At 36.4% G+C, this 26307-nt stretch overlaps 1 protein-coding gene across 1 annotated transcript in view; it reads left to right on the top strand.

The window, feature by feature from the left end:
- The window catches only part of KCNH7 (potassium voltage-gated channel subfamily H member 7), a 205794-nt gene extending 183716 nt beyond the window's left edge, over positions 1-22078 (top strand). The window contains exons 11-16 of the mRNA XM_059852329.1: positions 718-923; positions 3461-3560; positions 12535-12786; positions 17537-17702; positions 20991-21183; positions 21812-22078. Coding sequence (XP_059708312.1) covers positions 718-923; positions 3461-3560; positions 12535-12786; positions 17537-17702; positions 20991-21183; positions 21812-22078 — 1184 coding nt within the window. The remainder of the gene's footprint in view (positions 1-717; positions 924-3460; positions 3561-12534; positions 12787-17536; positions 17703-20990; positions 21184-21811) is intronic.
- The last annotated feature ends 4229 nt before the right edge of the window (positions 22079-26307 follow it).

The raw sequence follows: 26307 nt of genomic DNA, 5'->3' as shown, positions 1-26307 counted from the left end.
GGTAACCCTAAAACCCATAGTATATAGCATATTTTCACCTTTTTTATGGCCGCAACTGCTTTGCATTGATGAAGTTTAGGTGCAGTTTGGCAAAAATGAGCAATTAAATAAAGATAAAAATATGATTACACATGCAAATGTGTCAACATTGATTAGAAGAATTGTAATGGTATCAAAACAGAGGCAGATGTGTTTAAAGATCTTGTTCAGAAGAACTCCTGCATCTTAGAAGCCTGGCATTCCCTCCAAAAATATAAAAAGTAATTTTCTACTAAAATATATTTCAAGCACAGCCAGTTCCTTCATGTAATTCTTAACAAAATGATATTACAGGCCAGACAAGTCCTGTACTGGACTGGACAATAGAAATTGTGGTTTTGCTATCATAATCCAATTGAAATTACCAAATAATACTATTAGAAGAAAGGACAAAGGAACTTGCTCAAATCATGTTGTTTTGATGAAATGGAAGGAAAATAGTGATAAAACATTCACTCAGTCCAGTTATATGCTCATGTATTTTCATTGATCCTATTAATTTCACTTTTAATACCCAACAATACTGCTTTTTCTGTATATATGTGCAATGGGAATCTGACTGTATCACTTCATATAAAACCAATTATTCTGTGCCTCTCTCATAAAGAAATACATCATTCAATTTAATGGCTTATTCATGTTTAAAATACTAATCTCTGTTTAATTTTCTTTCTGCAGGGAAAAATGATATTTTTGGAGAGATGGTACATCTTTATGCAAAACCAGGAAAGTCAAATGCAGATGTGAGAGCTTTAACTTACTGTGACTTACATAAGATCCAGAGAGAAGATCTACTAGAAGTTTTGGATATGTACCCTGAATTTTCTGATCTCTTCCTCACCAATCTGGAACTAACTTTTAATCTGAGAGATGAAACCACAAAGGTACATATAATAAGTGATTTTTCTTTCTTAATATTGGGCCAAATATGTCCCACAGTAACAAAATTTGAAAATAGCATTTGAAAATCCAAGGTTAACAAATTTAAAAGCTAAAATCCTATATTAAAAAAACATACTCTCCTGATTGCTCTACTGAAGTCAGTTAAACTCAACAGAAGTCAATGAAATTATTCAGATGATGTTAATCTAACAGGATTTGGTTCTATATTTAAATAGTATTAAGGCTTCACTCAGGGGGATTTTGTTAAAGCCATGGAAAATATGGTTTTATTAGATGACTATAGCCTAGGTCACCACAAGAGGTACTTTTGACACTAAATGTAATCGTACATCCATAAAACAAGGATAAATCAGATCATCCAGATTCCTTCCGTGTCTAGCAATAGAAAATATTTAATTGCCTCTCAAATATGAACTGTTAATTCCCTTATCTTGGCATGCACTCTACCTCCTAGGGGACTAAAAACTTACAAGGGACTTTTCAACTTTCACTCAGTCTTCAGATTTGCACGCATTTCTTGATCTCTTTTTCCCACAGTGACTGTCCTAAGTGTCGCCTTTTGCACAAATTACATCTTCAAGAAAGTCAAAATATTACCAATGTTTCCCAATTTCAGACTGACAGGGTCACTCTGACTTGGGAAAGAAAGTGGGTGTTTGGCCAAAGAGGGAGTGAGGAAATTCTCTTGCCCAGTTTGTGCTGCTGAGGCTAAAGGCTTCCCCAGAAGATTGCAGGTAGCCCAGCCCTGGCCACCAGGTGGGGACTAGACTGCCCACAGAATGACTGGTTTATATTTCATTATTTCTGAGATATTGCCATTTGTGGCTTCCTTTAAGAAAAACAGAGGTTCAGTGAGAAGGAACTACCATAATTTGGCCTCAAAGGCCTTCTTAGAAAAAAGGAGAAAAAGAACACTAAGTTTTGGGCTGCAAGTCATAGGGACATCTTTGCTAATCAGGTGTGGATTGTTATTTTTTAAAAAATTATAATAAATACAACTTCTAACAAGGAATGTCACTTCTTTCTATTATGACCACTTTTTAATAAAATATAATTCTGAAAATAAAAGACCAATTATATTCTTTTTTTTGCTCATGCCTTTGTATGCATTGAAAAGATCATAATTATTAGTTACATGTAAAACACAACAGAATGAATGTATAGTCTAGTGATAAATTTAAGTTAAAACTAAATGTCCATATATTTGAAAAATTTCTTGAGGATAATTTCACATTAATGATTTAAGTCTGAGCAATTATTTCTTGCAATTACTTTGTAATCGATGTTTTATCATTATTTTTTCCTTAGACCAGAGATAAGGAAGGCAGGAGAGGCTCAGCCATGCTTCTGAGCTTGCAAAATCAGAGTTTTTCTCTAGCAATTCCACTTGCTTTCCACTGCCTATTGCAATCCAGAAGCTCATCCCCCAAAAGAAGCATCGAGCACATTCTCATTTTCAAAACATTACTCAGATCTATTTTGTTATCAGAATAATAGGCACTTCTGCCCCAACTTCTGCCCCAACTTCTGCCCCTACCCTCTTGTTTGTATGAAAGTACCTTTTTCTTCCTGCAGTTATTCCACCAGTGGGCCACCACTGAAGCACATTACTCACCAGGTTTAAAGTGAAGGGATAGAGAAAGATGTAAACGCTCCCCAGCTCCCCTCTGCCCTTCTCCCACATGCAAATCTGCTTACTTGAATGGTATGGGAAACCTCACTAGCACAGGGAATGGAAGTAGGTTGAAGCCAATGCCATGGGTATGTACACAAAGAGCAAAACTGGTGTTACATTTGCTAATTTGTAAATTTCTTAAAGTAGAAAAAACAAGAGTTAAATGCATCTTTTTTACCTACTGGGGAAAAAAAAAAAAAAAAGCACTGCAATCTTCTTAAGATGGATAGAAAAAACCAACATTGTGTTCTGGTACAGAAATAAGTATCTGAATGATCTAAATCTGATAAAGAGGAAGGGAGGGTCTAGAAAGATAAAATAATGAGGTAAAGTGCCTGATGCTTGTCATGCCTATATTTATTGTAAAATATAACCTTTGTAATCATTGCAAACTGTAACCTTTATAATCATTACCATCAGTTAAATATAAATATAATTGCAATCAATTGCCACTTTACTTCTTGAAATAGTATACATTCTCTGTTAGAGGTTATTTAATTTTTTTCATTAATTTGTCTAAGGTTACGTAAACCAGATCTGAGCAAGTTCAGAGAAGTTGATAACACATGAACACATGTATTTCCATGTAAACATATTATCAGTATAATTTTATTTCACCATTAGGTGATGACAGTGTTGGTTCTGCTCAATTTGCATACACTTTTTTCATGTTAGCCTTGGGCAATTCCATTCATTAGCTGGTGATGGAGAGACTGATGCAGGCTAACTTTAATATTGCCTTTTTTAAAGCTTGAACATGATTAACAGTCAATCACCTATTGCAAATCTGCCCTCTTTAGATGGGACTAATCTGTCATTCTGTTTCATATTTCATTCATCAAGTCTGACCTCGTAATAAGATCACAAACTACCAATGATACGGACGGAGATAACTGCAAAATACGAAGACGGAAATTGTCCTTCCAAAGTGAAATAGAGAAAGGTAATTAACTTCATTTCTTACATGAGACAGCACCACCTCATTATTCATTGGTATCTCACTTGGTAATGCTGGGTACATCAGGGTCCATGTTGGCTATTACTGGAGCAGCCCTTGAGAATCCAGCTGAAAAGCAAAACTTCTCTGAGCATTAATCCCTTAGTGCTTAAGTATAACTAGAAGATATGTGTTTCACCCTTCTAAGTCTTCACATCTGTCTGTGAGGAGCTGTTCCAACACTAAGCTACCTTATTGCCTTTGAGGCATGCATATATCTATATATATATATATATATATATATATATATATATATATATATGTATGTATATTATCTCTTTATATCTATTTTGTGAGACACCATTTTTTAAACTGTGTGGACAACCTAGTCTGTGGATTATTTTATCTCCTCAGCAAAGCGCATTGTTGAACTGGATGCTAGGTGGTGTTTCTCCCTGGAATTGAAATATTTTAAAAATTTAAAATGTTTCAGGACACCATAGATTCACCATAGTCTGATTTTGATCCATATGGTAATGTGTAAAATGTTGTCCTTGCAAAAGTTAAAGTAATACTTTATGTGCTTACATTTACATTAGCAGCATTTGGGAGTAAACCACTGAGGGAAAATTCAGTGAAACATTAAACTTTTTCACCACTATTCAGTACTGCTAAATACCAGAAACTGTAGACAGTAGATGTGGTCAGACGGCAACAGTCATGCAGACAGCTATGGTGATACTCATGGATTTTCATTTTTATGTAGGCAAAACACAATTCCTTGAATACCATTGCACTTTTATGGTTGAATCGTTTGTCTGACAAATTACTGCTTCTGTTATTCCTGTCTTTCACACTCCACAGTTAAACCTCAGTCCTAAATGTAGCATAACACCAATTTATAGAGTAGCAGAGTAGCTGATAATAAATGGGAACAGTTTAAATATCCATAGCAGGTATAATGCTCAATGAAGAGACTCTAATCCAGAGTGTGGCTATTCAGAACAATGACATTCCTGTTCGATCAAAGGAGCATCTTTAGGGCAGGAAGCCAAGACTGACAACAAATCTGTCAGGAAAATGTCCCCATGAAATATTCAATCTGCTCTTCACAAAGAATCTGTTGACAGAGATACTTTGCCTGACTAACCTTCACATTTCTTATGAGAAAACATATGCTGCTACCTAGACAAGATGGAAGTGATCTTTTATGTTGTGCCTGCTGTAGAATTACAAACAGGCTACTCAGGTGTCAGTGAGGTTCCAAGACCCCTAGGCTTTTATGGTTCTTGCCCAGTCAATTACACTGAACATCCTCTTTGAAACATTTATTTGCATTACTTTTGACAGAATATAATTTCCCACCGTTTTGTCTTTGAAAAAAATACTTCCACCATTGGGGAAGAAGGGGCAAGATTGGCAGGCTCCTTAGCCCTGGCAATGATTGTACAGCACCTGGTAATATCTGGGTTAGGCAGAAGTGAGGTACATTGGAAGTCCATCTGAGGAGAAGATAAAACAAGGAGGAGTCCTTTGCCAAGTACTGAGTACACTTTTGGTCCAGTGGCTTACTGCCCCTCCCTGGTCTCTTTTCAGATTCTCTACGTGTTCCCATGGCACAGCAGACACCTCACAGTCTCTAGATCTTCAGTGTTACTTTTCTGTGGCCCTTCCCACATTCTCTTTGAGGTTGTAAAGTAGGTTCTACTAGAGGTACTGCTGGTTTTTAAAGTAATGTTCTATTGATTTCAACCCTTTATATGTAGGAGGGAGTGGCATCTTATTTTGATCCAGCATAGTCAGTCTATAATGATAAATACTTGGAAATGATCCTGCAGAGTTTTTCAGAACTGGAGGAGAAAAGACACAGTTTCTGAACAAACAGCTGGAAAATGCATTTCTGGCCACAGTGTGCCAAAAGGTAAAAAAATGTGTTATATGAAAATCATATTTTGATTTCAGAACTATAGCTTGAACAGGATAGAGATTCCCAGAATTCTTACTGTTATATTTTGATATTTTATTTTGCATTTTGATATTTTATTTATTAGAGGCACACTTGGTAAATGCTCTTCTTGCTAGCATTCTTTACGTTCAGCTGTTGACCTACTAGCATATTATGCAGATTGAAATTGTATTTTTTCCATCTTTAGTGTGATCATGATGTTTTCTCTGTTTTGGAGTACTAAAAATGGGATTGTGTTATCTCAGCCTTTAGTTCATGCTAGCCTGATTTGGACCTTGTTTCCATGGTAACTCTTCCTGCACAAGTTTTATCAGGGGTTAAACAAAATCAACACAGCTCTCTTCTATGCATCTCCAGTTAGTACTCCTGGTTCTCCAATTTCACACAAGACCTCACTCCACATATACATAATTCCACCATTTCTATCCTGTGATCTTAACTAGGAAGCCTTATAAGGGCTCTGTCATAGTGTGATTTTAGAGGCCACGAGACTGTTTGAGAGACCAGCTTGCTCTCTGGCTTTTAGAATCGGTTGCAGTCTCAGAAGAGGTCCCCTGCAAAAATGAATGTACACACTATGTAGCAGCTTACACTTGCTCCCACCCTGAAGAAATTTGCTGCATATCTTTCAGAATAATGGATGGTACTTCTTGCACAGGTGCAGGTGCAGACTTAGCCAGTTGCCATAGATCCTTGACAGTCAGCCAAGAAAGTCTCTGAGACTGCTTAAAATTAGCAGCATTCCTGCCTGGCAGTTCCAAACAAAGCTCTCAGCTGGGTTTGCAAGTTAGCCTCCTGCTGAAAACTTTGTGACAATGAGCTGTGCCATGTATACTCTGTTGTCAATTTTAGCAGTGCAGAATACAATTTTTTCTCGCTCATTTCTCATTTACTTCTAGCAGTTCTGTGTGAGTTAGCTAATTTCAAGAGAAATACATTCAGGCGAGATCTTTCTTTAGCTCTGCTAGTTCTGAGTGCGGGTCTGTTATGCCATGCTGAATAGGGCATTTCTAGAGTTGTATACATCAATATAAAATCCAATATATGGGTGGAAAATGCATAGTGTAAGGAGACTCACTGAAGGCCTGAAAACTTGGGGCTTTGAAAAGACTGTTCTGAAGTTCAAGAATTATCTTTTTTGCTAACAACTTTTTAAATTTTTTGTTAATATTGGCTCTAAAATTTTAACCTTCTTGGGACTGTTCTAGTGACTGTTCTAGCTGGCCCAGGAAACCTATAACAAGAAAATTTTAGCTCCACGGATATGATTTTAAGTGGTCACTAAGCAAAGTTCTCACAGATTCTTGTTACCCTGGGGCTTGCACTTGCCCATGTTGACACAGACTGTAACAATCAAGTGGGATATAAAATACATTTTGTTTCATTCTTAAAATATTATTAACTAGTAAACTCATATATTGCTTAATTTGAAGAGTTATGTTTCCTGATCAGACTTTTCAAAAAGTGTCTACTAATCAATTCTCAAAGTCAGCACAAAAGCCAGAATTCTAAAAAACTTCTAACCAAATCTTGATTAATGTAACTACCTTAAGTGTTCATTGCTTGTAGGTGTTTTTCAGGCTAAGAAGCCAAGCCATATTAACATAGCTTAATCACACAAAGTATCTAGAGGCCATGGCTCTTGATTTAGATATAGAAGACAAGAAAACATTTCAGGAACTGATTCTCCTGCCTGAAACTATGGAGTACTAAGAGAATGAGAAACACACCCTGCCCTGTTCTTTCCCATTCTTGTCCCCTCCCTCAGCTTACTTATCTAAATGCTTACTTTATTATTAGAGGCTCAGACAAACACTGTGCCATGTTCCCAGAAGGAAAGTCATGTAAGAATGTGGAGAAAAATTGAAGCTCTTACTTAACTATGTTAAACTGTTAGTATTTTGCTGATGAAGTTGGATTGGGCTTAATTAGAAAAGAGTTTCCAATATTCCCCTGGAGTGTTGGGCCAGGAAACAACTAATGTGTTGGCAGGCATCATATGGCTGGAAACAAGACTTCATGTCCCCAAAATCTTACTTAATCATGAAACCCCTAGCAAAAAAGTAGCTGGTCATCAGAGAGCCTCCCAGTGCAGTGTTCCATCTGCTCCTGTTAGTGTTTCTGCTGTTATCACAGGGCCTAGGTGCCACCTCAGGGAGCTTCCACAGAAGAGTCTTGTTTCCAGTTACTCTCAAAGAGGCTGTTTCCAAAGGCCAAATCTGACCAAAATGTTGTGTGCAGTCACACATATCTATAGCAATCCTTTGAAAAAATATAGTAATAATAGTATTATGGTGAAAGCTGAATCCCTTGAAAAAAGATAAGAGAATTCAAAATTTGATAATTGTTTTGATCTATGCCCTGAATCCATTCTGAGGTGCATTGCTATAATTCTTTGTTTCTGATTGTTTTTCCCCATAGCATTATTTCCTGAAATATAAACTAATAATTGTCCTTCCATCCTTATCTGATTACCACTGACACAAAAACAGACAAAACAAAGAAAATGGAGATAGAGGGCTGTCACTTCATCCCTAGCATCTCATACTGAAAATGACACAAAAGAATAAATGAAGGACTTCTTATTCACTTGACCTTTGAAATTCTTGGGTTTTTAAATGTGTCTCAAATTTGGTTACTGAAAACCTAGCTCTTTTCTAAGCCCTTGTAAAAATAGGGCCATGGATCCTTATGGAAAAGTCAATAAGGACTTCAGTCCATTATGATGGGGAGGTTTCAGTACCCTCTGCTGTTCTCTATTTCCAAAATCATCCAAACTTTCATGGGTCAGAGACAAAACACGGCAAAGGACAGATTAATTTACCAAACACTCCCAAGCAGTGCTGATACATTGTAATTCAAACTCTCTGCAGTACAGCTCATTTCCTCCACCATCACTTTTGAATCTACTGGAAACTTTCAGCAAAATTGCCAGAAATTCTATAACAATGGAATCTCACTAGTTTACAACTATATTTATAACTAGCTTAATCTATTATATCTACCCTTAGTAGACTTAGGATCTCCCAAATGATGAATGAAATTGGAATTAAACAAATCTTCCATCATTAAAAACAATCACAGAAAAACATACCTTTTTACTATTGAAAGATAAAATGTTTTAGCTTTCCTAAAATACTTCCAGCAACATACTTTTCTTAGGATTAGGGATCTTCCCGCATAGTTACTAGACAGCCAACATTTTTCCTTGGTGTTAGTCAAATACCACACACATATCTGACAGTACATTTCTAAATAGGGGGTCCTAAAGATAGGTGGGATATTTGAAGTGAACCATAACAACTAGAAGTGAGGAAGAAGGGGGAAAACAAGCATGTGCTAAAGAATCCAAGAACTTTCACAGCTCAGGTTTCAGAAGCCCCTGTAAGTCTTTGGCATTGTTTCAAATTTTGAAGTCTGACAGGTCCACAAATGTGTAATTGAAGGTGCTGAAGCTGGACATCTAGATACACAAATTCAAGGGCCTGATGGAACTTCAGGCAAATTACTGGATGGCTGAAAAGGGAGTAAAAATTTGCTACCTTCTGAAACACTTGGCTACATAGCTGGCTTAATGATGACAAATTCCAGTTAATGAAATTAGAGAAGTATTAAACAATGCTGCTCCATAGGTAATGTATTGTTGACACTTTCAACAATACTGTTTGCAGCAGACTGATATATTAAGAGACAGTACCTCCAGATCATGCAGACTCGTCCTTCTTGAGTAATGCAAAATTTCCATATTGCAAACCATATCACACAAAAGCAACGTGTCTGACATCTGGTAACCATCCCATGAAGTAGGATTTTAATGCCAATATTTCTGTGAGTCACTGTCACAGCTCTCTGACCCAGACTTGTGACAACCCCACCTCTTCCCTTCCTTTGCCCGTGTATGTGCAAAAAGCAGGACACAAACCTTCTGATAATTACTTTGAAGATTTTGGAATTTCCAGACAGCAAAGGTCAGATACTGCCTATAAACTTGTCAGGCACCCAAAACACGTAACGCGCCAAAACAGTCCCATAAAAGGTGTAAATAATGTTTATAGATTTTGGTCAAGCGGGAAGTTAGGAAAATAATCATCTTCAGTAAAACAGTTTCTAGCTGTTTCAGAATCAGAAAGTGAAATTTTTCTTACTGGAAAAGGAAAGAGAAAACACTAGAACTGGTGCAGGGGGAGGAGAGGAAGATGGGGTTTAATGATACATTTGGAAGAACAGAAAGGGATAAATAAAACTTTGAAAACACTTTTCTGTGTGGTAGAAAGTGAACATATCCATACATATACAGTTAGATAAGTCTTCTTTTCTGGAAAATCCATTCTAAACCAACAACTAAATTTCATTACTAAACAAAGGAGAAACTGGAGAAATTCACATTCTGAAAAAAGCTGTACCTATCTATTATTTGTAACTTACTTTCCACTGAGCTACAGAGGCACTGCTAAGGTATTGAGCAGAGGTACAGAACTTGCACCATTATCAGGTCCTGAAGAATCAATAAAATAGAGCCGTTTCTATTTTAATTCATACCCTAGGTGCAAAGTGTCACAGGATTATCCTCCAGAGAGAATAATTTTTAGCATTAAATAGGAGCCTTTAAAAGAGAAAACAACTTTTGACTCTCTGAGTATAGCCAGATGCCTAAAAGATAAAGCAATGGCAGTAAAGCCAAAGATGTCCATTTTGAAATAGATCAACTGATGAACAAATCTGGTTTCAATAGGCACGAGTTTACATTCAACAGATTTCTGCCTTCCTTCTCATGCCAGTGAGTTCATAATACTTGAACAGCATTTGGAAAATAATGTGTTCTGTTGTTCTGATATAGATGGAGGGATATCAAATGAATTACCCTAGTTTTACAGCAGAGTAATTATTAGCAGAATCTGGCTTCATTTTTTTTAAATATTTTAGTATTTTATGAATATAAGAGAGAAGACAGTCTGCTATATTTCAGCTGCTAAACAATTTTTTCACAAGAGTCTCAATGACCCCATCTTAAAATTAGTCCACTGCTTGATTTGTATTCCACAGAGTGCTCATTACAGCTGCCGTTAGTGCACAAAATCCCATGAACATATAAAATTACCCTAAAAATTGGTAATTTCAAGCTTTCATTAGAAGGTCTTTTTCACAGGTTGAAGTCAGTCAAACATTAAGTAATTAAGGCAATTTACTGTAGCATGACTATGTTTTCAATATATTCCCACAAGAAATTCCATGGGAGACATCTATAATAAAATTTTCTTATGAAGCTTTCTTTTGCTTTTGAACTGTTTTGGAGATGGAATTGCCGAGAACATGGCACTTGAGTCTAAGCATCCCCCAAGAGCTTTTACACTGCCAGTCCATTTGAAGTTGTTTTGACAATTTTGCAGCAACTGAGCATCACCAATATCACTTAGAGCCAGTAGTCCTGCTTAACAAAAGCCCAGTAAAGTCATCTCTGTGTGGGGTTGTGTTAATTGCCCTTGGAGACTCTAGAGAGTACAGGTACAGAAGGCCTGCTTTGCTATTGGGTTTATTTTGCTTTGTTATTGGGTTTATTTTCTATACCATTACCTGCCCTCACTGCTCACAGATTTCTGGACCCTTGAAGGGTGCTCTTTTACAGACACAGCATTCTTTTTATGGGCAGACAAAGACAATTGCATAAAGCCATGGTTTCATTTCCTTATAGTGATCAGAAAACAAAGAAACCTAGGGAATATACAGAATGTTGGATTAGCCATTGCTGTAGGCTATAAAGACTCCAGATATTTTAGAACTATGTTGATTAGTAATTAGCACAAAGCAGATGGGAAATCATGCTGCCTCCCCAGGAACTTAATGCAAACTAGTTACAGTATTTATATGATGTTGAGACTACCCTGCTAAAATGTGTTTTAAATAAATAGCAGAACTGAAATTATCTTGACATTTCAGTTAAAAATAGGTAAAACCAAATATTGAATTGGAAATTAGCTTCAAGTTTATGCTGAAAAGAGACCAAGAGTTCTTTAGATTAATAAATAATTATTCTAGAGTTTAAATCCTATTTCATTTTTACAATATGTTTTTAAAGATATCTGCTTTAAATCTAGGCTTACTTGCCGTTTCTTAAGAGGACTAAATCTGCTCCTGCTCACTAAAGACCCTGAATATGATTAATGAGAGATTCATTCTCAACTTGATTGGCACACTGCTACATGCTACTGCATTCTGTGATATATATCACAGAATGTTGTTTACTTTTGTTATTCAAAAGATTGGATGTTCAGAGAATTCCAGCTCTAAAGACTAAGGAATTTGGGCTACTTTGCAAAGTTGTTTTGGAGGTGATCCCATAAGTCAGACTAAGAACTCCCTCCTTTTATTTCTCCCTATCATATCAACCCTGTAATAAATATGGAGGAATATGCTCTCTGAGAGCGTATTTTGGGGATGAGTGTTCATTAATACCTCTAGTATTAATTAGAGGTAATTGATTAATGCCTCTTATGGGAAAAGAATAATCAAGAAATATTCTCTCATGTGAGAGTAACTTAAATGAGAATTTCTGATACCAAGTCTAACATACATTACTGTTAGCCTGTCAAGACTGTAATAAATGCCCAATAATGAGAGTAATTGGAAGACAGGATGAAATATTTCATATGTTGTAAACTTTGGAATATAAGGCTTCCTCAAATTTCATCCTCACTATAAAAAAAAAAGAGTACACAAGAAAGTTATGTTGGATAAAGCCTTTGTTGTTTTGATACAAACAAGTTTTGCGAGATGAGTTATGGTTTATGGACTAAGAATACATATATACAAATGTCTTCCAGGACTTCAAAAGAAATAAAACTCCTCTGACAGAAGAATCAAAAAAGGGTTTAAAGTACTTTTTTTCCCATAGACAGTGGAACTTCCTAATTGATATAAGAATCATGTTCATCCTCAGACCATAATAAACTTGAATAAACTCTCAATAATTGCTTATTTTTGTATGCAATTATTTCTCTTTCACAGATTATTTCAAAGAGAATGATCAGAGTGATCCTGAACCCTCAGGAGACAGTACCAGGTACTATCAATCTATTAAGAAACATTTTGAGGAGAAAAAAAGCGGGTCATCATCTTTTGTGTCCTCCATTGAAGATGAGCAAAAGCCCCTGTTCTCTGGGATAGCCGATTACCCATCTGTAACAGAGAAAACCACGGAGATGGACTTTGAAGAAATGGATCATGACACAGAAGAAATTCTTATTGACAAAAGAAGCAGTTCTTGCAAAGGTAATCCAGCTGTTTCTATTTAGTAAAATTTGAGCAGACATCTTTTTAGTCTGAGTAACAAAAATAATTTCCTGAATAGTTCTCTTGATTCTTTACATAATATTTACTCCAAAAATCTTAAGAAAAAATCTATTAGATCAAAAATCATTATTTCTCAAGAGGGTTAATACAGTTTAATTCAGTGGGAACTGGATTACAGTTCTGTGGGACTGGCTTGTACAGCCTCCAAAAGGTGATTATAGGTTTTGCCACAAATCATCTTGTAACTGAGCTACATAAGTAATTTAAACAAATTCTACAAAATTATCCACTGCTATTGGACTCCATTGAGTGCCCATTGATGATAGCTGCACTCAAATCAGTACAGTATCTCCCAAAGGGTATTTGATGTGCCACTATTTTGATGACAGTAAAAAATTATAGATAATGAGAGCCAGACTAGCTAAACCTAGTGATAGTTGCACATGCACCAAAAATATGTTTTCAGATAACTAATTTTATTCACTTCATTGACAAGGCACAACAGAAATTAAGTGAAAATGAAACCATAATAGCTTGAAAGAAGGCTATCCTGTCTTGCTGCACCTGTTGGTTAAAGGAGTGCCATTACACCAAACAGAAGAAAATCATGACTTCCATAAGTAACACACAAGAATAAAGATTTGAGCTTTTGTATATGACAAACGATCAGGAACTATTTAAAAATCTCAGATACTTTTACATAGACTTAAATCACATAATTAAAATTACATCTAATATACTAAAAAATTAATTTTCTCAATGATGTGAATGGAAATTAATGAAAACCCCTGTATTAGTATACAATTTAAATATCGCTGCAAGTTCATTTGTAATTCTTTCAGTCTGAAGGGAAGAACTACATATTTATTGTTTAATGCTGTTTTCCTCAGAAGTTTCCATTGAGACAATTTAACCATTTAACCATCATTTAATAAACTTTAGGCTTCTAGGCTGTAATTTTAAATAAGCCTAATGATTAATCAGACCAAACAATGATTTTAACATCTTAGAGGTATGAATATGTGAAGTCTGGTCTCTTCAAGCTAAGGCCCTATAAATCCACACCACATAAACTTGTTGCATACATACTGCAATTGGAAACCTTTCCTTCCCCCAACCAATAGCCAGAAATGTGTCCTTGCAGCTATAGCAACATTTTCCAAGGCAACCTATTGCAGATTTTATTTGAGCTAAATTTAGCATAACTAAAGGTTACAAATTTTGATTAAGACCACACTCTTTTTCCCACTTTGTAATTTAGCCCTTCTAGTAATGTTATGCAAGTAATGAGAAAAATTGCAACATGTAAAAAACCTTCAAGGTCAATAAGATTAGCTTTTCCTGATATATGTTTTAAACTAAATTCTTACTTCTGATATTAGAGATTGATGATAACTTGCCAGAAGAGTAGTTACAAACATAATGAACTTGGGAAAAAAACTCTGCTTTTATGTATCATCATATATTATACTGTCTTATAAATCTTGGATACAAATGCACTTGTATAAAGCTAGTCTAATTCATTACCACTGTGACTGATACATGTTTAATTATTTTTTGTTTTGTTTTAAGCCTTGGTCATTACTTCAATGAATGGAAAGAAAATTAAAAATGCATTGTGTAGGTTGACAGAAACAGTATAAACATCTCTCCATAATCTTAGAATGCAACTTTTAAGTTTTGAACATACGGCTCTTTTGTGTAGATCTGAGAATTTTTCTGTAGCTGTTAGCTCTATGTAAAAGAAAAATACTGTTTTCACTTGGTCATTATTTGGGCTAAAAGACTGATTCTTCAATTCTTCTGGTGAACCTAGTGATACATTTACTGACTTAGTTCCCAGTCTAAGATTCTTCAAGCCCTGGAAGACCAGAGTTGGTTATACAGTTGCAGCTGCTGATGGGCTTTTCTGGTTTTACTAATGAATATGGAATACCTGAAAAGACACTTAGATGAGTTACACCATATTTTATAGAGTATTAACTTACTTATGGTGTGTGAATTTATTTTGTTGTTTCAGTGACAAATCATTTGCTTTGTCAGAAATTAAGCATCTACTACAATAGTCTCCAAATACATATTGTGGGACAAAAACAACTGTGATTTCCCCAGGATAATCCATGGCATTGAAAATCTGTGATTTCAATTAATGACTTATTGTTTTAGATAACCAACATCTTCTTTTTACAACATCTATGTTTCTACAGGACATTAAAAAGCAGTGAAATGCTCTTGAAATTCACTGCTTATAAGTTTACTGGATTTACAAAACCCATAGCACCTAAACTCATAGTTTGAAACTTTACCCCTCAATTTTTCATAGTATGCTTCATTTAGTTTGCTGAGAGATTTCCAACTTTTCCGTGGACATTGCAAATTGTGCCATGTGTGCTTCCCAAAATGAAATTACCAAATGCTTCTGTGACACCCTTTATCTCTTTCTTTTCATTGGCTTAAGTTCCCGAGAAGCAGAACAGGTTTCTGTATAGCCAAGATGAAATCTCTTTCCTCTTGCTTCTGCCCAGTGTATAAAATCAGTTACTGGTTGTCACACGAAATTCAAACACTCTACAGCTCCAGGAAACCTTCTACCACCTGCTAACCAAAGATCAGATAATGCAATAATGACCTTTGTCTGATAAAAACAAACAAACAAATAAACAAAAAAAGACAGAGAGAGAAGAAAATCTCTTACACTTAGAATCACGTAGTGAGAGCTCCCCTTCCTGGCTAAATCTACTTGAAATACTAATTCTGAGTGGGAACTTTTTTTTTTTTTTCTTTACTTAGAGAAACACTGTTCAATGACATGTTTGAAAAGGATTAGCTATTAGCATTTGGACAGAGCTCTTACATGTCACCCACACTGTGGGGTTTTTCCTCTTCTCTTTGAAACATGGCTCTAGCTGCTATGGTTACTTAGAAAAATTTCACAAGTGTGGAATGAACATAACCTATGCTGAGTTGACAGCATGCAGTGCCAAGAGAAGTGTAAGGAGAAGCTCTGAGCAAATCATTCAGGGACTGATGTGGGATTCAAATCCAACTGCAAATGCCTTATAAGCAGGCAAGGATTTTGCCCAGCTATATGCTGAAGCAGCAGCCTGGGTGCAACAAGTTTAATTTATTGTATAACTTCCTGTAGTTAAATAATTACAAATACAACTCTAATGGGAATAGTATTGAGCACATGTTAAAATTTAAACAGCCCTTTTTTATCACATCAAAGAAGAATGAGTGATTCTGACCAGTTTTGACTGTTTACATGACTGATTAACTCAGAGTAAACAAAGGCTATGGGGAGCAGGGTGAGCTGTAGAAAAAGCTCTCTTCAACCTATATCACCTTTAGGCTCTGCAAAGGTCACAGCAAGATCTCCATTCTATACTTGATAAGTGCAACAAGTATATCCCCATGATAACTGAGGTGTAACCTTTCAACAACTTGGTGAACAGGAGAAATGGCATAGAGCCAAGAATGTAACTAATTAATAAATCCACAGATGCGTAAATTAAGTAAACTGAGAGAGGAAAGAGAAATAGCCCAAACCAGAAGTCCAAGCAAAAGGAAAGAGTGTCCCTGAGCTCTGTATGGTAGTCATGTGTAGTGCTTGGTCACAGAGATCCAAGAACTGGGAGGGTCAAGAGGGATGAAATTTGGGCACAGCAGGTATAGGTAAGACCTGGAATAATCATCATCTTTTTTTTTACAAGGGGCTGGTGGTAAAGAAACAAATATAAATTACTCATATAAGGAGTATTTTTAGATACATCATGTTTACCATGAAGCTTCATTTAATGTCAAAGTGATCTTTGGCTGACCCAGAAATGCTGAATATTTCATTCTTTTAGGAGTCTGAAATCCTTAAACAAAGTGAACAGGCACCTTTCAGCCCACACTACCATAGGAGTTTCAGAGATGTACGTTACACAGAGGTGAATGGATTGGGTGGGAAAGTAGTGATGCTAAAAGTAACATCAATGAAAATCAATTTCCATTATGAGAATAATAAGCAGCACCCTTTTGCAAGTAGCATGAGCTGCATTAAATGGCCCTTGTCTCAGAGAAAACATATTACACCTCATCAACATAAGCAGTGTTACAGTTATGGGTAAGAAAGGCAGCTCCCTGAGGCCTGGCGCCTTTCTTATAGGGGACATTCCAATGCACTGTACCACATGCCCAGTGCTGCAAATTCAGTGCAGCAAATCCTTCTTTCACACCGAAGCACTAAGCAGTGAATACACTTCAACAGCACATTCAAGGGCAAGAGAAGGCATCTTAGGCCTCTGAAGCACACTATCAAAGACATTCTAGTATATCATGTATATTCTAGTATATCATGTATTGCCTTTAGGTTAGAATAAAATTTCTATTTTCAATGAATAAAAAAATTGCTAAAAAAAGACAGAAAATTTGGGATCCATTTGTAAAATAACAGAAACAAAACTAAAGAGAAGCCATTCAGTGGCAGAACTCTGATGATGCTGACTAGAAAAAGCTGCTTGTTTATTTGCAGCTTCAAAATGTTAGCATGTATGTGACCACTCTTATCTTTCCTTAAGGAGTATTAAGGAACAAAGAGAGACGTTCAGTCCTCTGGCCAATGTACCAATGTAACTTTCAACGTTTTGAGAAACTCAGTAAGTGGGATGCTTGAGAAGTGTCAACCTTTCTCTAAATCTGTGTATATAAATCTATATTTTATATGTTGTGGTTTTTTAATCAGACATCAACAAAAGAAACTGGGAGCAGGAGAACATCCAGGAGTACCAGGACTCCCCAGTTCAACCAGCATTATCCCATGTTACATGGGGAATCTGTGAAACTGAAAGTGATTTTATATACGGGGAAGTGGAGAATCGATTAGATTTACTCCAAGAACAACTTAACAGGTAAAAATAAAGAGAAAAGAGCCTATGTGTGAAAGAGTACATAATACAACTGATATTGAAGGTGCTACAGGAGGAATGAGTTTGTGCAGGAAGTTTCCAAAAGCATTCAGATCTTCAGAAGCTCAAAAGTAAAAAAATATGCATGATGGGAATATCACTTTTTTGTGTGTATGTATTCTAAAGTGGCTGTATATCACCTAAGTTAGGCTTTCCAGAATCTTGGAAAAGCTAATTCTGAGAAATCTGGGTACACAGTTTTTAAACATTGCCAGAATATTCATGCCCTTTGCCTCTAGGTAAGCACATTAGCTACTCTGAATGGCTTTGCAGTAGAGCCCTTTTCCTCAGCAGACAGTTTTGGACCATCTTTTTAACCAAGAAGTTTTATAGAGATGCTTCAAATTGTTAAATTTAAATCTCACCTCACCAAGAGTGCTGTTCCTAGATCACTTAACCATCTAACAATTTGGGTTAGAAGGGACATTAACGATCACCTAGTTCTGACCCCCTGCCATGGGCAGGGACACAAAACAGCAATTTTCAGTATCTTCAAGATCTGAACTACTTTTTCTTTCCTGGAGACTCAAAGTACAACAGCTGCCTGCTTTTTAAAATGTATTGCAGATGAATTCCCTTTTTGATGTGTTAACTCTTTTTGCAACTCTATAAGTAAGACATGGGAGTATGCAAAGGCACAATACTTATACCCGTTAAAACAAAAAAATTATACTTTTTTATGAGAGTCTAGTATCACCTTTGATTAATATATTACTCTTTACTGGCAGCTAAGCAGCACTGCTTAGAGCATCTTAAAAATATGGTTACACAATTTTGATCCATCCTGCACCGTAACTGACCATGTAACTTCACTTAATTTTAAATTTCCCTATGCTCAGTACCATTGATTTTTTTCATTATTTTCACTCTGTAATTCCATTACTTTTAATATTTTTCCATGACAAACACTATGACACACACTCAGTCCTAATCATACTATAGTAGCTATACAGTGGCATTCTGTGCTGTATATTTCACCAATCAGTTTAAAGCCAAGTTAACTGCATATTGATTCCTTCATCCACCAGAAGCCAATCAAACAAGAGTATTTTTCATTCCTGAATATGACATAATGCATTAAAAAGACATTTTTAACACTTAACCCTAAACTGCTGTAATTTCTAGTTAAAGTCAAGTAACCTAAGTAACTGCAAATGTCACATAACTGAATTCCTGCAGGATCCCCACCAACAGTATGTAGTCCTTTGGTAACATTTCATTTCCTGAAACCTTAAGCTCTCAAAACTGAAGTTATACCTCAAAGTTATCATGGTTTTATCATGCTAGTTGTCAGTATTTTCTTCTGCCAGAAAATATAACTGTTGATGATAAAGTAAGAATTAAATTTTTATGTATTTTATTATATCACTTTATTCTTTAAACTATTCTCATGTCTTTAAAGCTTTTCATGCTTTGGCATTTGGGGCCTTGATTGGTTTTCTATAATGTAACAGACAATATCCTTTCCTGCCTTTGTCACTTCTGACTTGCTAGCTTAAAAAGCATGGTTACTTCTCCCTGAATTTTTCCATGCCAAGTTAGAGGTTTGGCATAACAATTATTAAATAGATCATAGATATAGAGGGCTGGGAAGCCCCCTATGTACAAGGAATATGTCTCTAGAATTATCTCTTCTTTAAGCAATTGGAATTTCATGGACACAATGGGACAAGCATTTAAGGTTCTCCTATTTTTTTGGATAGCATGGATTTGTTTTAAATTTCAGAGGATGGAAAGTGAACCTTTCTATGCAATGATGATGAATAAACACTACCAGAGACACTCTTTCATTTGAAGTCCAAGGAAACAGTCAAGTACTGTCAAAGTAAGAGGGGAGCAATTTTAGAGTTAATTCAAAGCCAAAAATAATCTTGAATGCATATTCTCCAATGCTACCTTTTATTCACTGAGGGGTTAAGGCCTAGGTATAGCAGATGGAAGTTCTCTGGATGGTGGCATGCTGCTGCTCCTGCAGCGTTTCACCCTGTGGCATCAGCACTGTGCTTGTGTGAGAACAGAACATTGGCAAGTAGCAAAGATCCCAAGGGTGCTGACCAAGAGGGCAAGTAGGGCACATCTGACTCTAACACAAGTCTGGGTTTGGGCCATTTTTTCTGGGAGGTGATGCCACAAAACCATCTTTTCCTGATGAAGGAAGAAACAGCATCCCAAATACACTTCGGTCATACCTTTTGGATTCATTTCACAGATGCTTTTATAAATAAATTATACAGGCATAAGCAACTCCAACAGGATAAAAAATAACATCAGTGCAGCACATGGTAAAAGCAAAAATTTGACAGCACTGGATCAATTCTGCTACTGTAGGGAGCCCAAGTAGTAACATTCACAACATTAAAGGCTGCTGACAAAGATCTGTTTACTCTGTCAGAAGCTCAATTGCTGTACAGAAGGCTGTATTATCTGCATTACCATCTGTCAGCATGTGCTGTAGCCTTCCAGCAGTTGGGAAGGTACAAAAGGCATTACCTTTTCCTGAGTTTGTCACAGATTTTGGCAAGACCATTTAAAAATCATTTCAGTGCTATGGAATTGTAAGTATGAACAAAATAATCAGCTCAAGTGTTTCAGAAGTCATATACAAATTTATAAAAAGGTGAAAAACATTTTAAAATGTACAAAATTTGAACATTAGAAATGCTGACATTGATTCTGAGGCCTGCATAAGTTTGAATAAATTTTCACAGTAATGAGAATTGGGTAGTTGGATTTTTAATGGTTTTGGAAGCATCTTTCTTTTTCTAACTGTGGAAAAACTCAAATGTGGTTTCTGCTTAGTTCAGTGCATTGTATCAGCATGTCAGAATTTATTGTCAGATGCATCAAAATAATGTCCCATGCCCAGCCAGCACAAATCAATTTAGTTACAATGAAGAGAATACATTTATTCCAGTTATTTTCAAACAGATACCCAGTCACCTGTGCTGCTTCTTGTTGCAAACCTAAGGCACAGTAATGAACTCATTCTTAGTGCAGCAAAAACCAGAGAAAAGCTCGCAGGTATCTTCTGCAAAGGAAAGGGAGAGCCAGAAGCTTTGGAAGGGCTCCGTACTCCCTCTACTGTTGTCTCCTATTTAAGACATGTTCAAGCCACAACCAGCAATGGTTTTACTGGTGAACTGCAGGTGCCTCTTGAACACCTCTGTAATCAGTGTGTAAAATACACCTGCTCCTGGCCATGAGCTAACTGATTTCATGTTCCCTCTCTAGGCTTGAATCCCAAATGACTGCTGATATCCAAACCATTCTGCAGCTTCTGCAAAGGCAGTCAGCACTCATTCCACCTGCCTATAGCATGGTGACAGCAAGTGCAGAGTACCGAGAGCCAGCAGTCCGGGTCATACAAAAGCTTCAGCCTGCAGCATCAATTAAAACAGACAGAAGTTTCAGTCCTTCATCTCAGGTAAGTACACGTCCACAAGATCAAAAGAGGTTTCCTAGTCTTTTATAAGGAAGAAATGCACCAATCTGGTGCTGGTTCACTAGTTTAAGGTGCTTTGACCTAGCACCTTCACAGTGGTCTCAAACACCACAGTTTCAGAGGCCACATTTTCTATGAGGGTTGTAGAGATTCATACAATTATCTTATAATCAGACAGACTTACTTCATTGTCATTTTTTTAATAAAAGTTAGCAGAAAAGGAATCCAAGTGGTTAGAATATTCAGAATTACACAATTCTGGAGTTATGCTCTAAAACAGAACTTTCTTTTCCAGAATGTTTATATCCATACTCTTAGACTGGGTCTCAAAAGTAATGAGTCCTTCAGAAAGGGCTGCTAATATGTGTATCTTGATGTTAGCAAGTCTGAGGGGAGGAAAAGATATCCAGACTTCTACAATTAATCAGCAGAATTGCATTCAATTACATTAAATCAAATGCAGTACCATGAAAAAAAAATATTGCTACACTGTTTAATTTTCAAAACTTATTTTCCATCAACCATCTGAATGTGCTAATTTTGAACAGAACAAGGACCTGGAAGAGACCAATGCAATTATTACCATCTTGGTTTTTTTCTTCCCTTACAGTGTCCTGAAATTTCAGATGTTGAAAAATCAAAACTGAAATCCAAAGAATCCTTCTCAAGTGGAGTGCATCTGAACACAGCCTCAGAAGACAACCTGGCTTCTTTTTTAGACCAAGAACGTGACCAGTCTGTAGAGCCACCCCCACAGCCTTGTAAAACTTGTCTCCCGCCAATTAGGCACCCTTCCTTGCCAGAATCTTCACTAAGCACTGTAGGAATCTTGAGTCTTCATAGGCATGTTTCTGATCCTGGTCTTCCTGGGAAATAGTACTTTTATACTATTACTTCACATAAAAATGTAAGTGCTTTTAATGGCTGTTTCTCCTTTTTTTTTTTTTTTTTTTTTTTTGTATTTAAATCCTCTATACTTGACTCAGGGGCTACAAGGAATATACCATTATATGCAAAAGTACTGTATATTTTCCTAAATCTGAAGCTTGTAAGGTAAAGTTGAGCAGTTCTGATGTAAATATATATATACACACACTAGCTGTATGTTCCAAATGTAAAACTGCCAGCATTCTCAAGGCACCTTATATTTTTTTTTTTTTTAATAACATGCATGTTCTGAAATTACAGTTTACGTTGCATGGAGATTACCATTTACTGCTGTCATGGAAATAGTATTTTATTGTGGATATGTCTTCAGAGCAAATAGGAGACCAATAACAATAATTCACATAGAAAAACTCCTACCTGACCAAGCTAAAATTCAAGAAAAATGCTCTTCTAGCTCACTTTTGAAACTTGATTTATCTTTCTTGTAGTGAGCTTTTTCTAATACATCACAATGAGTCTGAGTCTAAAAAAAGAATAAGGTAGCCAAGTCTTCTGGGCTTGAAACAATTAGGGCAGAGAACACAGCCTCCTTCCAAACTAGCTGAAGTAGGGTAGTATTTTAACAGAGAGGAAAACTGCCATATGGTGGAAAGTATCACCATAGGTCACATCCACAAAACCGCATTAAATTGAATCATTTGTTTCCATCACATATTGGGTTTTGGTTTTTGCACTGTTATTTTTTAATTGCATCATAGAATTCAGCTGTGATGAGCAGACAGGTACTTTTCATCTGTCACACAAACATAATCAAATGCAATAAATCTAATTTCTATGTAATGCAGAAGACTGTGTTCCTTTTGTTCAATACAAATTATTAACAATGTTTTAATTTTAAAATATTTTAGACATATTTGTTTTGTAATTATTAGGGTGGCTGTTTGCAGTTACCTCTTTGTACTGACTGGCCCCTCTACAATGCTCACACACACACACACACCTCACACTTGCTGTGGATGTGTGCATGTGTGTATTTTATAGATGTACATAGGTGTGTATGTATGTGTATGTGTATATATATTTATATACACACATACACACAAGTGTGTGTATATACCTACACTTACATGTAGGAGTATAGATATAGAGCTATATATATATATATATATGTATATATGTAAAATCACTTTCAGGAACAATTGTAAACTTTCTTATTACAAAATGAGTAAGCTTAGCTTGTGTCCAAAGCTGACTACATTAGAATAAAATGATCTAAGGTCTGTAGGCTTTAAATACAGTATGTACTGTATGTGCATAATGCTTTGTGAATACTTAGATTTAATTTTATTAAAATATTATTCTGCTTCAAATGTTGTGTTTATTTTAAAAGGAAATGATGTCTTTATTACTGCCTTCAAATATTTTTAAATGTCCATATGATTTTCTAATCTTATAGTTTTAATGTGAAATTCCTCTAGCAGGAGTACTGTTTATAGAAAGTATGTAAGGTACTAGGAAGGTACCGCCTTCCCAAACTCCCTACCACATATCCCCCCTTGAACTTGTCGATTTACGCCAAAGTTCAGCAGTTCAGGTTCAAGCACACCCTTGCCTGTTTCAGTAGCAAAGCTGTCTGGGCTCTGCAACAAACTTGCTGCTTGAGGTTAGTAAAGACATTGAGACCCATTTCAAAGACGTCAACACCCATACCTTCTTTCATGGAATTGTTTGTAAAGACATTAGCACACATCTTTCCTCCCACTAGAGACCAGTCAGAATCTCTGCCTGCATATACTTCAATTGAAACAGGAGTGTTGGATAACAAATACCTTCTGGGAGGTTTTGTTGTTTGGGTTTTTTAAACAGCAAGTGTTAAGGAGTTCTGCTCTATCTCAGCCTGATAACTAACACTCATGTCTGTTACAAGAAATAAGTTAGCACATTTTCTAAAAAGGCATTTGTTATGCTACATTCTAAAAAAATCTGGTATAAAATAAAAATAAAATTAATTTTAAAAGTATAATGCATGAGCATTGCTTTTAAAAAGGCCTTTTGTCCAATTTCATCACCTGGTATTTCTCATTACTGCAAAGAGATTGAGCCAAACAGGTGGCCTGGGGAAGGAGCATTGGGGACGGAAGAGGAAGAGTGACAACTACTGCAGTCAATGAAAGTGAAGGAAAAGCTACACTTACTCCGTTTTTTGGGTCAAAGAGACTGTGTTCCTTCCTTTGTCCTTGTACCAAGGAAAAAGAATCTCAAATGGGTGCAAGTAAGGGAGACTTCTTAAAGTTATGGAGATTCTAAGCTCCCTGCCAAGGAATGTAGAAAAGATAAAAGTGTAGTTGCAACACTCTAGCTGCCCCTTCCTTGCCACAGAATATCTGGCTTCTCAGGTAACTTCTTTTCTTGATGAGGTTCAATGAAGACCCACTGCTTCAACATTTTTTTCTTCCAGAAACAGGTAAAAACCAGTGAATATGGAATTTATTAATTTTCTAAACAGCAAAATTGCCCCTTTTATTTGCAGGTGATTTTGATGGGATTTTGGTTTGGGTTTTTTTTTGGGGGGGTGGGGATTTGAAAGGGTGGGCCTCCCTATAAGTCCAGTCTAGTTTCTACTTGGTAGAAATGGGTCTGTGTTATCCAAACCAAACTAAAAATAGTAATGTTAAGGGTTGCATACCCAACACAGTTGTGACATATCCATAGAAGCTTTCAGAACTTTAGGAGCAAGTTTTGGGTTTGCTTGAACTTAGGAACACTTGGCTATTTATATTAAAAACCGGTGGCTAAAAATACATATAAATTATAAGCTGTAGATACAGAGAAGTCTCCTGGAAATTTAGGAATAGCTAAAGTAGCTGAAGTACAAAAGCAATGTGGACAATCACTTCAAATGTGAGAGGTGAGACTGTACAGAGCAGCACAACTGTTGATGAAGTTAATTGGCTCGTACCAGTTACGGGTGTAGTTCAACATTTAAAGCAAAGGAGAGGTTGTGATGCTTTTCGATAGTTAAGCTGTGCAGAAACCTGAACTATTTGGATGTGCACATTCATCTACAGGCACAGATTTACTGTAATATACAGAAGTAATGTGTCTTGGCCCAACTGCTTTTTCCTGGAAGCATACACCCAACTGTATGTCTCTTTCCTTCCATGTTCCCTTGCTGTTCACTTTGCAAATGCATTTTCTGGTCTCCCACCTCACTGCTGGCTCTCCACAGATGAACTTCTCTTCCCTTTTCCTGTTGTAAATTGTGCCCTAGCAATTTCATCTCTCTGGTGAGCACTCATCAAAGTTCCTGTCTCATTCACCAGCACCATAAGTAACATACAAAAAGCTGAAATGCAGTGCTTGGCATAGCCTCCAGCTGCCTGCTGAGGGGAAGCAACTGGAGTCTTGCCCACTGATAAATTGTAAGTCCTCTTATTGGAGCTGCTGAGCTCTAAAATGCTGAACACAAATAGAATCTCAGGAGACTGCAACACCAGCACAGCAGAAGGAATGATTCCTCCCATGACTGGTATACTTAATAAAACACCTGCAGATCAGCACCTCTCACTAGCTGGAATAAACAAGTAACATTCTTTATCTCTGGAAGTCTCAAATGTCCTTTTGATGTCTGCAAACTCTTATAGCCAGTAAAGGATTGTTTTGGAATATACAGCCTAATTTACCACCACAGCGTACACAACAAAGCAAACACACAAACAACCCATCTGCACACACTGAGTCCTGCGGGTTTCTAAGACTGAGCAAGGAAGGCTCATATATCTCCCAGCTAAGGTGCTGGAGACAGAAAAAAAAGTACTAGGGGGAAAGAAATCTTTCAAGGGAAACTTTCATAAAGTAGAAAAGAAAAAGTAATGATGAAGTAACAGTGAAACGAGAGATAAGCTTAAGAATGATGAAATGAAAGTAAAAACAAATTAAGTTCTTCTACAAAAGAAGCCTCCAGCAGAAGGAAGCTCCTCTGAGAGCAGAATACTGCAGCACATCTCAAGGTGACAAGCAGCTGAGTGTACAATTTGAACTACAGAAAACTTTAGACTGGGAAAGAACCTCTGGAGATAGCTGGCTTTCTTTTAAAAGCAAGACATTTAATCAAGGACACTGTCAAGGAAAGTGTTGAATATTTCTATTGAGGAAATTTCTGCTACTTCTCTGAACAATATATTCCAATGGCTAATTGTTTCTAGAGTCGATAATACT

The sequence above is a fragment of the Haemorhous mexicanus genome, chromosome 8, assembly GCF_027477595.1.
Source record: "Haemorhous mexicanus isolate bHaeMex1 chromosome 8, bHaeMex1.pri, whole genome shotgun sequence".
NCBI classification, from domain to species: Eukaryota; Metazoa; Chordata; class Aves; order Passeriformes; family Fringillidae; genus Haemorhous; species Haemorhous mexicanus.
The sequence above is the reverse complement of the archived record's forward strand: the minus strand, read 5'-3'. Positions and strand labels throughout refer to the sequence as shown.